This window comes from Otolemur garnettii, unplaced genomic scaffold, assembly GCF_000181295.1.
Source record: "Otolemur garnettii isolate 467f Iridium unplaced genomic scaffold, OtoGar3 scaffold00035, whole genome shotgun sequence".
NCBI classification, from domain to species: Eukaryota; Metazoa; Chordata; class Mammalia; order Primates; family Galagidae; genus Otolemur; species Otolemur garnettii.
In genome coordinates this window covers 16,216,919-16,229,474 of record NW_003852430.1, presented here as the reverse complement: position 1 = coordinate 16,229,474, position 12,556 = coordinate 16,216,919, and the positions used below count along the sequence as shown (strand labels likewise).

Here is a 12,556-nt window from a genome sequence, read left to right as displayed (position 1 = left end):
CCTTTTGGTTGTAATTTCAGGGTCGCAGCTCGCCTCAGGAAGGTTGAAGTGCACTCTTCAATCTTCTCTCTTGTCTCTGCTCCAAACCATCAGCTAATTTGCTAAGGTTCTGTCCTTTCAGCCTCCTTCTGGACGGGAGCTTCTGTAAAAAGCAGGCTGCAGTTCGCCATCTTGGCTCCGCCCCCGACTGTTTTTGTTCTTATTACCAAGTGGAGAAAGCACTCTCAACACTGGCTACACTACTCAGCTCACCAGGGCATTTTCCACAGCAAATGACAAACTGCATCATCAGCTGCCTGACATCTTCTTCTTTCGGAGCCTCTGCAATTTCTGTGCCATCCTCACTTGCTTCTTCCACTTCTTCAGCTGCTTCATGCACTTTTATGCTGGTCTGTACTTTCGTCAATATCATTTGGTAAATAGCTTCTGGGTCAGGTTCATTATAGGTTGGCACCTTCTCATCCATTGCAACAAAATCTTCAAAATCTATGCTCTCAAATTCTGCCATGAGAGATGGACGCTCTGATGCAGCCAAAACATCATGGACAGCAATTGCTTTTAAAATAAGTTGATTCGGCTTGGTGCCTATAGCACAGCGGTTACGGTGCCAGCGACACACACGGAGGATGGTGAGTTTGAACCTGGCCCAGGCCAGCTAAGCAACAATGACAACCACAATAAAAAATAGCTGGGCATTGTGGTGGGTGCCTATAGTCCCAGCTACTCGGGAGGCTGAGGCAAGAGAATGGAGTAAGCCAAGTGTTTGAGTTTGCTGTGAGCTGTGACGCTCTGGCACTCCACCAAGGGCCACACAGTGAGACTCTGTCTCCAAAAAAAAAAAAAAAAAAAAAAAGATTCTACTTTGATTAAAGAAACTAGGATTAGATTTTAAAGGTATTCTTGAATGTTTCTTTCTTTTTTTTTCTTGCACATATTCTTGAATGTTTCAAGCCTTGCATTTTGCATTCTTTTTTTGTTAAGAACAACAAATAAGTTGGAGTTTTAAGTAAAAGAAAAATTCATGATTTCACTCCTTCATTACCTGCATCTGTACAAGTTGAATTACTGATCACAATATATACGTTACATAACCCAGTTCCACAAAATAAAATTCTAGGTCTCCAAGAAAAAGTGTTCCATCAGTCTCTTGTCCACCTAAACCGTTTACCTGTGAGGCAGGCCTGTGGCGATGGACATATAAATCCCTCTTCTCTAATGGCTTGCTGCAGGAATAGCAATTTATTTTCAGGTTCAACTGGAAATTGCTTTGGCACAGTTTAGTAGTCGATAACGGTAACTCCAGTTAGATCAGGAATGCTCCTGCTGTTATTCTCTATCTTTGTCTTGTGCAGTATGGTAGCCAATAGCCACTTATAGCTATTGAACACTTGAGAAGTAAGGAGGGCCAGTGATGAACTGAATTCTTAATTTTTATTAATTTAAATTTAAATAGCTACGCGCAGCTAGCAGTTACTGTATTGGGCAGCACAGCTCTCTATTATCACAACTGATATACGTATGAGAAATTCCTCAAAGGGACCACTTGCTAGCAGAACAAGAGGTTTTATTTATGTAAGATGCATCACTGGTTCCACAGGTAGACAGGGCTTGTCACCCAGATCGATGCCATGAACCTATGGGGTAACTTTCTGCATTTATAGGTTAGGAAAGCATTGCTCTAGAGAGAAGGGAAATTAAAAAATAAGAAGAGTAAGGAGAAAAATTAATTAGAAGTATGGAAACGCACAGAACCAGTTAAGAAACACTAAAGGCCATGAATTCTGGGCCTCATGGTTATTTTGTGGGTGTCCTGAATTGTGTGATTCCTGTTTTTATTCTACTGATTATTTTTGGCATCAGATCTTAAACTCCTACTTCTTACAGAACTCTTACTTCTTAGATCTTTTCATTTAAGAGAGTCAAGTTTACTTTCTTTGGTGCTTTTTTAAGACCCCGAAATATAAAAAACAGAGACGCTCAGTAGCTGGCATCGGAACTCATCGCAAGGTCCATCTTCTCATCAATAGTTGCAGAATATCTTTTTTTTTTTTTACTTAAATCATAGCTGTGTACATTAATGCAATCGTGGGGTACAATATGCTGGAGACTATCTTTTTTTTTTTTTATAGAATATCTTGACTTAAAAGTTCATATCCTTATTTAGTGATTAGATACTAACAAATGTCCTTTTATAGCTGAGCTCTCTGCCCCCAGCTTTGTTTCTGTCTGAGGCAAGACATAGATAAAGGTAAGGGTAGGGGTCCTGGTGGGGTTCTTCTACCAACCCAACCGCTCAAATTCACAATCTAATTTAAAATAATGTGCTTGTTACTCCTGCATGAAGATGAGACGCCACACCCCCAGCCTCTTCAGTTTAGAACTTTAAATGCCAACTTCATATTAGAGATGTAGCAAAAATGGTATTTTCTGAATGTTAACCTGAAGAGCAGCGTGGTTCTATTCTCAAAAGACATGGCTGGCAAAGGAGAAGCATCCCCTTTATTGCTGAAGCAAGTCCTGAGTCACTGAAGAGGAAATGCAGTGCTGCATAAACATTTCCATCACGAGCTGGCTTCCAGTAATGTGCTCATTGCTTCAGGTGCCCCAACACTGAGGGATTCCATGATCCTAACAGCTCTTATTAACTGCTTCAAGTTATTGCCCCACATAGACAGCATTAAGGGCAATTCCACAGCCACTCAACCTTGACATTCTAAACAAATATTATTGTTCTTTAGGAACAAAGCCTTGTTCTGCTCCATCACACAGTGATCAGTTATGCTCCCCCAAGTCATTTCTAAGACATACATGTCAGGTCATTCCAGAAGCAACACAACTGCTACCTTCTGTGTGGCTAATTAACTTCAACAATGCACAGGCCCTTTGCTGAACAGATGCGTTTTTCCATTTAGGAAGAGGGTGAACACCTGCCCAAGTCCACACTGAACCTTGAGTTCTGACTTCATTTTCCAGCAAGAACAAAACAGTAGGAAGGTTCTTCTACCAAGCAGTGAGGTACAGAGATTGGAAAATGACCCAACAATCACTTACAGAGACAGACGTTGCCGTCCTCCTATTACGCTGATGTTTACCTGAATGAGGTTGGCAGCTGGGTTTCTCCTTTTCTCAAAGTGTTTCTGGCGATGCTGTTCTTGTACTTTTAATGCAAAGCCTGAGCCGAGAATGCCCTGGAACAAAAACACAAAAAATAGTACCTTAAAAAAAATTTCAAAAGCATTATTAAATACTAAAAATATTATAAAAACCACTAAAATGAATCTGAGAGAAGACAAACAGTATGTAATCTGTCTATAGACATGTTATTTATTAAAACAATTACTATTTTTTAAATCTCTCTTACAGTACTATCATCAGCTAAATGGTTGAGCAGAATTGCCAAGAGATATAACAACCTCTGTTTTATAGGAATTCAACTAGGCAGGAGGCTCATTTGTTACCTTTCGGTGTATCATAAGAGGCATCATAGTTACAAATAAAAAGCCACAATAAAGTTTTTTTGGTGTGTGTATGGCATTCTCTCTGACATTTCTTTATGCCTAAATTAGAGTGGATGGTCTTATCCAGTGATGGAGTAGAGGACAGGAGTGGAGTGCTGCCTTTGGACAGAGCTGGGCTTTAAATTTGGGAGTTAAAGCCTCACTGGTGTGGACATGGGAGTACTTCTTACACTTTGACACAAGTCTGAAAGTTTGTTATCCACTCATGAATGGAAATGAGGGAGAGTTTAAGCCCTGTCCCCGTTGTCATCCATCATGATGTCGTAATTCTACTGCTGACAAAGAAAAGTGAGGGGGAGCGCACAGCTCACCAGATGGGATAGATACTCAGTTTTGAAGTTATAGGACATTTTTCCTATTTGCTTGTTTGTAAATAAAGACAAGAGCACGGGCCATCGAAAAGCTCAATTCGATTCTTCTGTTTTAAGTTCACACTTTTAGCATTCTTTAGCTATTTGGTTTGGTTCACCTGTTTGGATTTTGGGATTAGCGAGACCACGTGCTCCCCTGTGTTTACGTTAGTTGCTTGGCCTTCCTTCCGCTTATCATCTTGATCCCCCCCAATTCTGGTTCTTTGATGTCCTCTTCTCTTTTCACTTTGCTTTGGTCTAATATTTGTGAAGCTGAGATGCATTGTCTGAGCCTTGGGCTGGCTTCCAGTCTCAGGCTTTGCCTGCACTCCTATTCACATGGAGTTGGGGCCTCTTGCTTTCAAGTCTGTAGACTGTACTTGCTAGCTATAAATTATTAGCTTTTTATTAAACTTTAAGGAGTCCAACCCTTAGGTTAGAGATGGACATTTTATAAGCACTAAGTCAGTATCTGCCACAGTCAAGTCAAGGTATGGTTGTTTTTCTTCTCTTTATATTTTACGAGTAGCTCAAAGATGGTTTAGGCTGCCTGGAGAGGTGGTGGGTTTTCCTCTCTAGGAGGTGTTACGTCTCAGCTGGATGACAAGTTGGCTGAGATATTCTGGGGCTCGAGATAGCCTTTAACCTTCCTTTTTATCTTGAGATTCCACAATTCTGAGTACATCTGTGACAATAACCAGACATTAAGTAATGCAATAATGTTTAAAAGACACAATTATATGATAATACTATTTGGTATTAATGAGCAATGATCTACTCCATTATTAATTAAAATAAATGACTGTACCAGGAAATCAGAAATTACATCATAGGCTCTGTTTTCCATCTCCCCTTTATAGCGACTATGTCACACTAAGACCTCCATCTCATATGGGCCGTAACTGCACAGACTAAGTTTTATAAATGCTGGTCTCTATGATCTGGTTTGAATACTTTAACAAAAATTTCCTCCTTTTAGAGTTTATGAAAATTGCTCTCCATTTCCAAATTCAGATCAATTCCAGTCATTTGTAACTTCTAGTTTTTTTCCTGCTGTTTAAGATCATTTAGAAAAAGTTGATTTTTCTTTTATAGACATTTTTATGAAGAATGAATACATGTTAAGAAAACATGAACCATTATAATTTCTAGCACATATTTATGACAGGTGTTATATGTACATAACTATATACATAGATTTGTATAATTTCCTCACATAAAGGATAAGTCAGATTCTGCAGGTACTGAATTAACAGCAACAGTTATCCTTTTGAGCACTTGGGTGACTCTGAGGGTCACAGGTACATCCCCTTTGGAAAATGAAGACAGGCCCTACATGGCACAAATAGATGCAAATTCTTAGGAATCGAGTTTTGTTTTCATTCATCTTCTAAGGTAACAGGACTTAAATTTTTAGACTTTAAGTTTTCATACTATGCAGAGAAGTGCTCCATAAATACTGAGTAGAAAGGAAATAAATTTTGGTAAACATTTTAAATTTTCAACTCTCATTTTCTTCCAGATTAGAAAAGCCTGATTTCAGGTGGCGCCTGTGGCTCAAAGGAGTAGGGCGCCGGCCTCATATACCAGAGGTGGTGGGTTCAAACCTGGCCCCGGCCAAAAACTGCAAAAAAAAAAAAAAAAGCCTGATTTCTGGCCTACATGTGGCAAATAGGTTACACTGAAAGGTACTCCTGTTATAATATTAATAATCATATTAGTAATTATATTTGTTAATACTGGTTATTATTGTGGTGACTAGCATTTATTTATTGAATGGCTGATGTTTTGGGTCAAACAGAAATTATTCCCTGTACTGAACTTACCAGCTGGATGTCTCAAGAAATGCAATGATTATAATACTCGATTTCTTCGTAAGTAAAAAAATACTCTCAGTGGTGGTATCTCGCAGGAAGGAAAGGAGTCCTGTAAAGACCTGCTCATCCGGGTGACACAGAGGAGCTGAAGGGCCTCTGTAAGCGCCTCAGCCCAGAGATAGAACAGGCCCCCAGGGAAATGACCTCCCAGTGGAGCTTGGACAGGATGGCCTGGATGACTCTGATGTGCGGGACAACCCTTCTGCTGTAGGGTAAGATGAAGAAAGGCTCTTTGCTTCTTTGGTTCTCAGGTTTCCTGAGTGGGAGAAACCCTAACCAGGGGAGGCCCACAATCCACTTCTACTTTCTCAGCAAAATCCAGTGTGTTCTAAATTTCAGACAACACTGTTGGCTGGTGGGTCCAAAGAACATGATGATATTTCCAGCTACCATGTTTTTGTTTTTGGACACAGATGATGTGAAGACACAGGAGGAAGGTGGCCATCTACCAGCCAAGGAGAGAGGGGTGGAACCCTTCTCTCATGGTTCTCAGAGGTAACCAACCTTGCCAGTTCTCTGATCTTAGACTTTGAGTCTCCAGAACTTGAGATAATACATGTCTGTTGTTTAAGCCAGCTCATCTGTCAAGTCAAGCTGAGGTCCAATGTCCAAGCAGAGTGTAGTCTGTTCAGGTTATTTTCTGTGGTTTTGAATGGACTGAACCAGAACCAGCTGGTCAATGTGGAGTTGGGCAGTGGCCATGGGAAGGGACAGGAGTGTTCTCTGGAGGGAGGAGGAGAGAGAGGGGAGGGAAAGGGAGAAGCCGGGAGGAAGGAGGGTATTTAGGGGGACCTCACCTAATGTGAACAATGTCATGGTATATTTCAAAACTATTAAGAAGAGAGTATAATTGTTTTACCACAACAAATAAGCGAGGTGATGGATGTGTTAATCAGTTTGATGTAAGCATTTCACCTTGTATGTCAAATCAGTGAACCCCGTAAATGCATCAATGTACATACACAGTTATGATTTAATTAAAAAAGAGTGTCCTCTGCACTCACTAACAGGCAGAGGAGGGACCCCAAGAGCTCCAGCTGTGGTGCTGTAAACGCTCATCGGGGTCCCCACTCCCTTGCCTTCCTCTGGAGAGGTGCTTGGGGGTCTCCGCCCGGCAGAGGCAGTGACGCAGCATCAGCTTATCTGCAGCAAGATGGGAGCAGCTTCCCTCAACACAAGTTCTGCCACCACCTCTACACTCCTTTTAGTTGGGTCTCCCTAACTCCCACCCCAGGTGGAGTGAATAAAAGTAAGAGCTTGGGGATGGGAGCGAACTGCAACACTGGGACGGACGCCTTTAGAGAAACAAGACGATTCAATGACTTGAAAGGCAAGCTTCATTCATAAAGAGAAAATAATCAGAAGCTTAGGGGAAGAGAAATATGCTCTTTATTCTGAGAAGATGCAGACACTGCTCATTAAGAAAAATCGATGATGAAACCAAGAATAAACCATCTAACACTTTTAAAACCCTTTAATCTTGGTGCGATGGGGTGGCTCATGGCTATAATCCTAGAACTCTGAAAGGCCCAAGGGGGATGATCTCTTGAGCTCAGGAGTTCATGACCAGCCTGAGCAAGCACAAGACCCCCATTTCTACTAAAAACAGAAAAAATTATCTAATTTTTTAGATAATTAGGGTTGTGGCTGATGCTGGAGTCCCAGCTACTCGGGAGGCTGAGGCAGGAGGATCACTTAGACTGGGAGGTTGCCATTGCGGTGAGCTACGCTGATGCCAGGGCACTCTAGCCTGGGCAACAGAGTGAGACTCTGTCTCAAAACAAAAACCAAAACCAAGAACAACCTCCCCCACAACCCTTTAAGATCATATACTTTTCACTTGAATGGATATAAAGAGAAAAATATTCCACTGTGCACATCCATCTTTTCCGTAGCACACCTTATAAACCAAATTGAAGGGATTAGTTTAAAAAGAAGACAGCTTTAAATCTTTGCAAATATTTAACATGTATTAGTAGCATATGGACTACAAGGTGATGTCATCTGAATTATGACTTGGTCATAAAGTGCTACCCGATACTGAAGTCCTGAAGATACTGAAGGTTACGTGTTTCCAAGGAAAGATCGTGTTTTGTAAATTACCCACGTAGATATATTTTTAAAAGTCAACAGTATATCAGAAAAATTACATTTGTAAACAGTATAGCTATGTTCCCAAGCATACCCGTTTGTGAGCGCTCACTCTAGTGAGCCTCCCAGACCTGATTTAGACTGCTTTATCCGTGCAGGAGATACTCACAGCAGGAAGGGCAAAGAACGAGATGCCGAGGAGAGCGAAGCCTGCGGACAGCAGTCTTCCCAGCCACGTGAGGGGAGTTTTGTCTCCGTAGCCAATAGTTGTCAGTGTAATCTATAAACAAAATAAATAGAATGTGCAACTTAAGTATTTGAGAGGAAAGTCGGGACCTATGAACAGGAGGCAAATGACGTTTCCACTAAATCATCGCTCAACAAGTCTTGTCGGCTCATTTTATTACCGTGCTTTAATTTTCCATGACGCATAACAGAACCTCTCTTTGTTTAAGGAATAACCTCCATACTTGTTTCTCCCTTATGACACAGTTTTCCATCTTTTCTAAATGTATTCAAAGAGAAGTTATTTAAGGAAGTGGATAACCATCAGTGATACAGAAATGACAGCACCATGGATTTCGGACTGGATCGGTACACAGAACAAGAATTTATGCTCACTAAGGCCGTGCCCTCATTACCCTGGCAGGCGTTTCCTGAAGTCTGGTGTGTAGAAAGGATGTGTTATGATTTGTAGCGGAGTGAAAATGAGAGGTACATAGCTCTTGTCCTGAGATAGGTACTGCCTGCTAAGGAAGACGTGTCACACACAGATAATTAAAACACTAAGTAGGGTGAGACAGGCATCATAGTGGCGGCACAAATAACCTGCTAGGGGAATTCAAGGAACAGATTGATTATTACAAGCTTGAGGGGTTGAGGAGGCTTTATTGGAAAGTTGTCGTCATACCTGGGCTTTGAAGCAGGGCCATTTTGAGAGGCAGAAATGATAAGGAGGACGGTGGTCTAGAGAGGGGAAACAGGTGACCAGCTGCACGGCAGTGAGGACAAATAGGGCAGATTCTGCACCTTTGCAGTTGTTCTGCTGCACTGAAGCATGGAGGATTTGAAGAGGATTAGTGGCTTTTTCAGTTTCTTTCATCGACACTTTGTGGTTCTCTGTGCACAGCGCATGCTTTTTTGGTGTATATATTTTTTGTAGCTATTGTAAATGGAATGGTTCTCTTGATTTTTTTTTTTTTTGAGATCTTGCTGTTACCGCAGAGAAACACTACTGTTGTTTTGTGTGTGATTTTACATCTTGCAACGTTACTCGATTAGCTCATTAGTTGCAGACATTTTTTTTTTTTTTGGCTGGAATTTTTAGGATTTCCTATAAATAAGATCATGTTGTCGGCAAACAGTGACAATTTCATTTCTTCTTTTCCTATTTGGATGCCTTTTATTTCTTTCTCTGGCCTAACTGCCCTGGCAAGGGACTTGTAACATCACACTGAATGGAAATGGTGAGAGTGGGTGATGTTCTTGTTTTGTTTTGGGTCATTGTGGAGTACGATGTTAGCTGTGGGTTTATCACAGAAGGTGTTTGTTGTATTGGGGCACATTCCTTCAATTCATTGAAAGTTTTTCTCAAGAAAGTAGGATAAAATTGGTCATATGCTTTTTCTGCATCTAAATAAGATGATCTGAAATAAGCCAGTCACAGAAAAACAAAAACCGCGTGTTATCATTTATATGTGGAATCTAAGTGAACAGAACTCATCGAGGCAGACAGCAGAAGGTGGTTATGAGAGGCTGGGGTGCCGGGTGGGGAGAGGAGGGCCAAAGGACACAGAGCCTGAGTTAGACGGGAGGAGTAGGTTTTTGTTTTCTTTTTGAGATCTATTGCACAGCCTGCTGAACACAGTTAGTAATTGCATATTGTACATTTTAAAATCACTGAGTAAATCTTAAATGCTCTCACCACAAAAAATGACAAGTATTTGAGGTGATATGTTAATTAGCTTGATTTAATTATTCCACATTGTGCATACATCATAGCATTACTTTGTGCTCTATAAATGTGTACAACTAAACTCTGTCCATTTATAATAAAAAAAAAATAAAAGAAAAGGTTTAGTGGAAAAGAAGGTGAACTAGATACGCTGAAGCCAGGCCAGGGAGTGTCTGTGAATACACTGTGAATGCCTCTCCCGTGAGCAAACTTTCCAAGGGCTTCCAATGTTCTGCAGAGCAAAGGCCCAGCTCCTCTCTGTGGCTGCAGGGTCCTGTGTGATTGAAGTCCCAGCTCCTCTCCGTGGCTGCAGGGTCCTGTGTGATTGGAGTCCCAACTCCTCTCTGTGGCTTCAGGGTCCTGAAGTCCCAGCTCCTCTCTGTGGCTGCAGGGTCCTGTGTGATTGAAGTCCCAGCTCCTCTCTGTGGCTGCAGGGTCCTGTGTGATTGGAGTCCCAGCTCTTCTCTGTGGCTGCAGGGTCCTGTGTGACTGGGCTTCACCCTACTTCCCGGGCCGGTCTTGCCACACTTTCTCCACCCCCGCCTTGTTATTCATCAGCGTGCCTTTCTTGCCTTGCTGGCCTCAGGTCCCTTTCTCTTACAATCGCGGTTTGCAGGGGTGAGTAGATGTTGTGAGCTCTGACAGCAAGACGGGGGAGTCCTGCTGGGGGTAGGCAAAGACTCTGCCCACCTTCTTTCTGCGTTCTCCTCTCTCAGCACTTCGGGGATGACCACATTTCACTGTGTGCAGGGGGCTTGCATAGGCAGCAGCTGAACCTCTGGATTCGACAACTTCCACTCTGATTTCAACGGAGCTCCGACAGTTTCTTGGTTTAAAAGCTTGGGGGCTCTGTGTTGCCAGGTGAGGCTTGGGAAGGATCTGGCAGTCGGGTGGCAGTTTTTTCCCCTCTATGGCGAGAAAGCTGTGGGGGCTTCCCTTATCTCTTGCCTGGAGATGCATCAGTTAGTTTCACTTTTGTACGAGTGGGCTTCACTATGCGAACAGAAAGGTAATACCATACGTGAAATTACAAAGTCTCTAGTGAGCTTACAATAAAAAGATGTCAGTTTTCTCCAGAAATTCACAGAGACCCATCTGTTTGATTTGGCCTCTGTCTTTCTAAGCCAAAGATCAGCTTCCTTTGTCCAAACCATCCTTTGATGAGCCCTACATAGAAATTCATTGATTATTCTGGACTTTCAGGTCAAGCTGCCCTTGAAGGACCAATGAGTGTCCACGGAACGGTATGGCTACATGATGTTGCTTTCCTTTTCCGAGTGTTTGGAAGGCCCGCTCATGTCTATTAGCTGATTCTCTGCAGGCAAACCCAGAAGGGCTCTTGGTGCTTATTCTCCCAGCCGGTGCTGAACGATAAGCCCATTTCTGCCTTCCAGAAATACTGCTAATCTTCCCAGTGGCTGAACCCAGTAATGGACAGTTTCATTTAGGTTCAGATTTAGAGAAGGCAGGTCAACACAGAGCCCCAAGACACTTGGAGAGACCCTGGAACAACAGCTTGTTTCACAGGACCTTGGAAGGCTGAGTGTATGTCTCCAGGGGCTTGGAGAAAGTCACAGGTAGGTTTCTCAGTTGAATTGGGTTATGGGGCAGTGGATTCATTTTCTGGAAAAAGTCTTCCCAGATTTCTAAGAACCCAGCGGCATCCTGATGGCATGGTACGGCGAGAACACTTACTCCTAGTATCTTAGCATTTTTGCACTGGGTCTGCTCCTACATTGAGAAGCTTGTCTCCCAGTCAGAAGGACAAGGGGTGATTATGAATTACAGTGTAATTGAAATAGTGACAGAGGATGAATGAACTTAAAAAGGCAACGTTGATTTGGAAAACTAGATCTAGTAACAGAATGCTGTTATAATAGAAAACAAATATACAACGTTCCTCCTTGGAAATAGCTCTCTTTAGACTGGGAATCCAACATTAAATAACTAGTAGAGCTCCTCCTGTGAAGATGCCTTCATCACCTGGATCACACAGTTCCTGGCCAGTTCAACCCCTGCACATGGCATTAGGGTGCAAGGGCTGAGCTAGTAGGTGATGGTGCTGGAATCAAACCTGGGGACTCTGTTCTTCTGGGGTGAAGCGGGCGGATGCTTCATGATGCATACAGGTGGGTGGGTGGAGATGACAGGGATTGGGTGGGTTGAGGATGACAGAAAGAACTAAAGTGTGGTCGGTTAATGGGTTCTCTTTGTACTAATATATTTTTGATACTTCCTGAGTCAAGGCATTTAATTCTCTTCTAATATATACAGTGTTAAAAGTGAATCACAATACATCAGACTTTTACTCTGCATAGCAAATGTGTTTCAAAGGAATTAGATGAACTATAAACCAGCTGAATCAATGTAAAATAAATGTTCTTATGAGAGGGCCCCATTCTTCTTTGCAGGTGAGATGATTTTCTGATATTAGATATTCATGCGCGAGAAGAGAAGATAGAGAGAAGCCTTCTTAATGGAAACTTCCCTGATGGTTTGTTGGTGGTTTAGTCAGAAATTTGTCTAAAGCAGACAGTAACAAAGAGATACATATGTATATATGTTACATATTTCATTTAAACATAAAACATACAAATGTACGTTCCTTTATTTCCAATGAAGGATGTATCCTGCAACTGGGGAACTGTCTCATCCTTTTTGCATAAACATCACCCACAGTGCATCATTTTGTTTTTATTAATTTTAGTGTTTATTAAAAATTACCTCTTTTTTTTTTTTTTTTTGAGACAGAGTCTCACTATGTCA

At 41.9% G+C, this 12,556-nt stretch overlaps 1 protein-coding gene across 5 annotated transcripts in view; it reads right to left on the bottom strand.

Moving 5' to 3' along the window:
• Positions 1-12,556, bottom strand: part of KCNQ5 (potassium voltage-gated channel subfamily Q member 5) — a 513,698-nt gene that overhangs the window by 84,656 nt on the left and 416,486 nt on the right. For all 5 annotated transcript variants that reach the window (XM_003789682.2, XM_003789683.2, XM_003789684.3 and 2 more), the window contains exons 6-7: positions 8,006-8,116; positions 3,093-3,188 (exon numbers count right to left, since the gene is read on the bottom strand). In XM_003789682.2, coding sequence (XP_003789730.1) covers positions 3,093-3,188; positions 8,006-8,116 — 207 coding nt within the window. The remainder of the gene's footprint in view (positions 1-3,092; positions 3,189-8,005; positions 8,117-12,556) is intronic.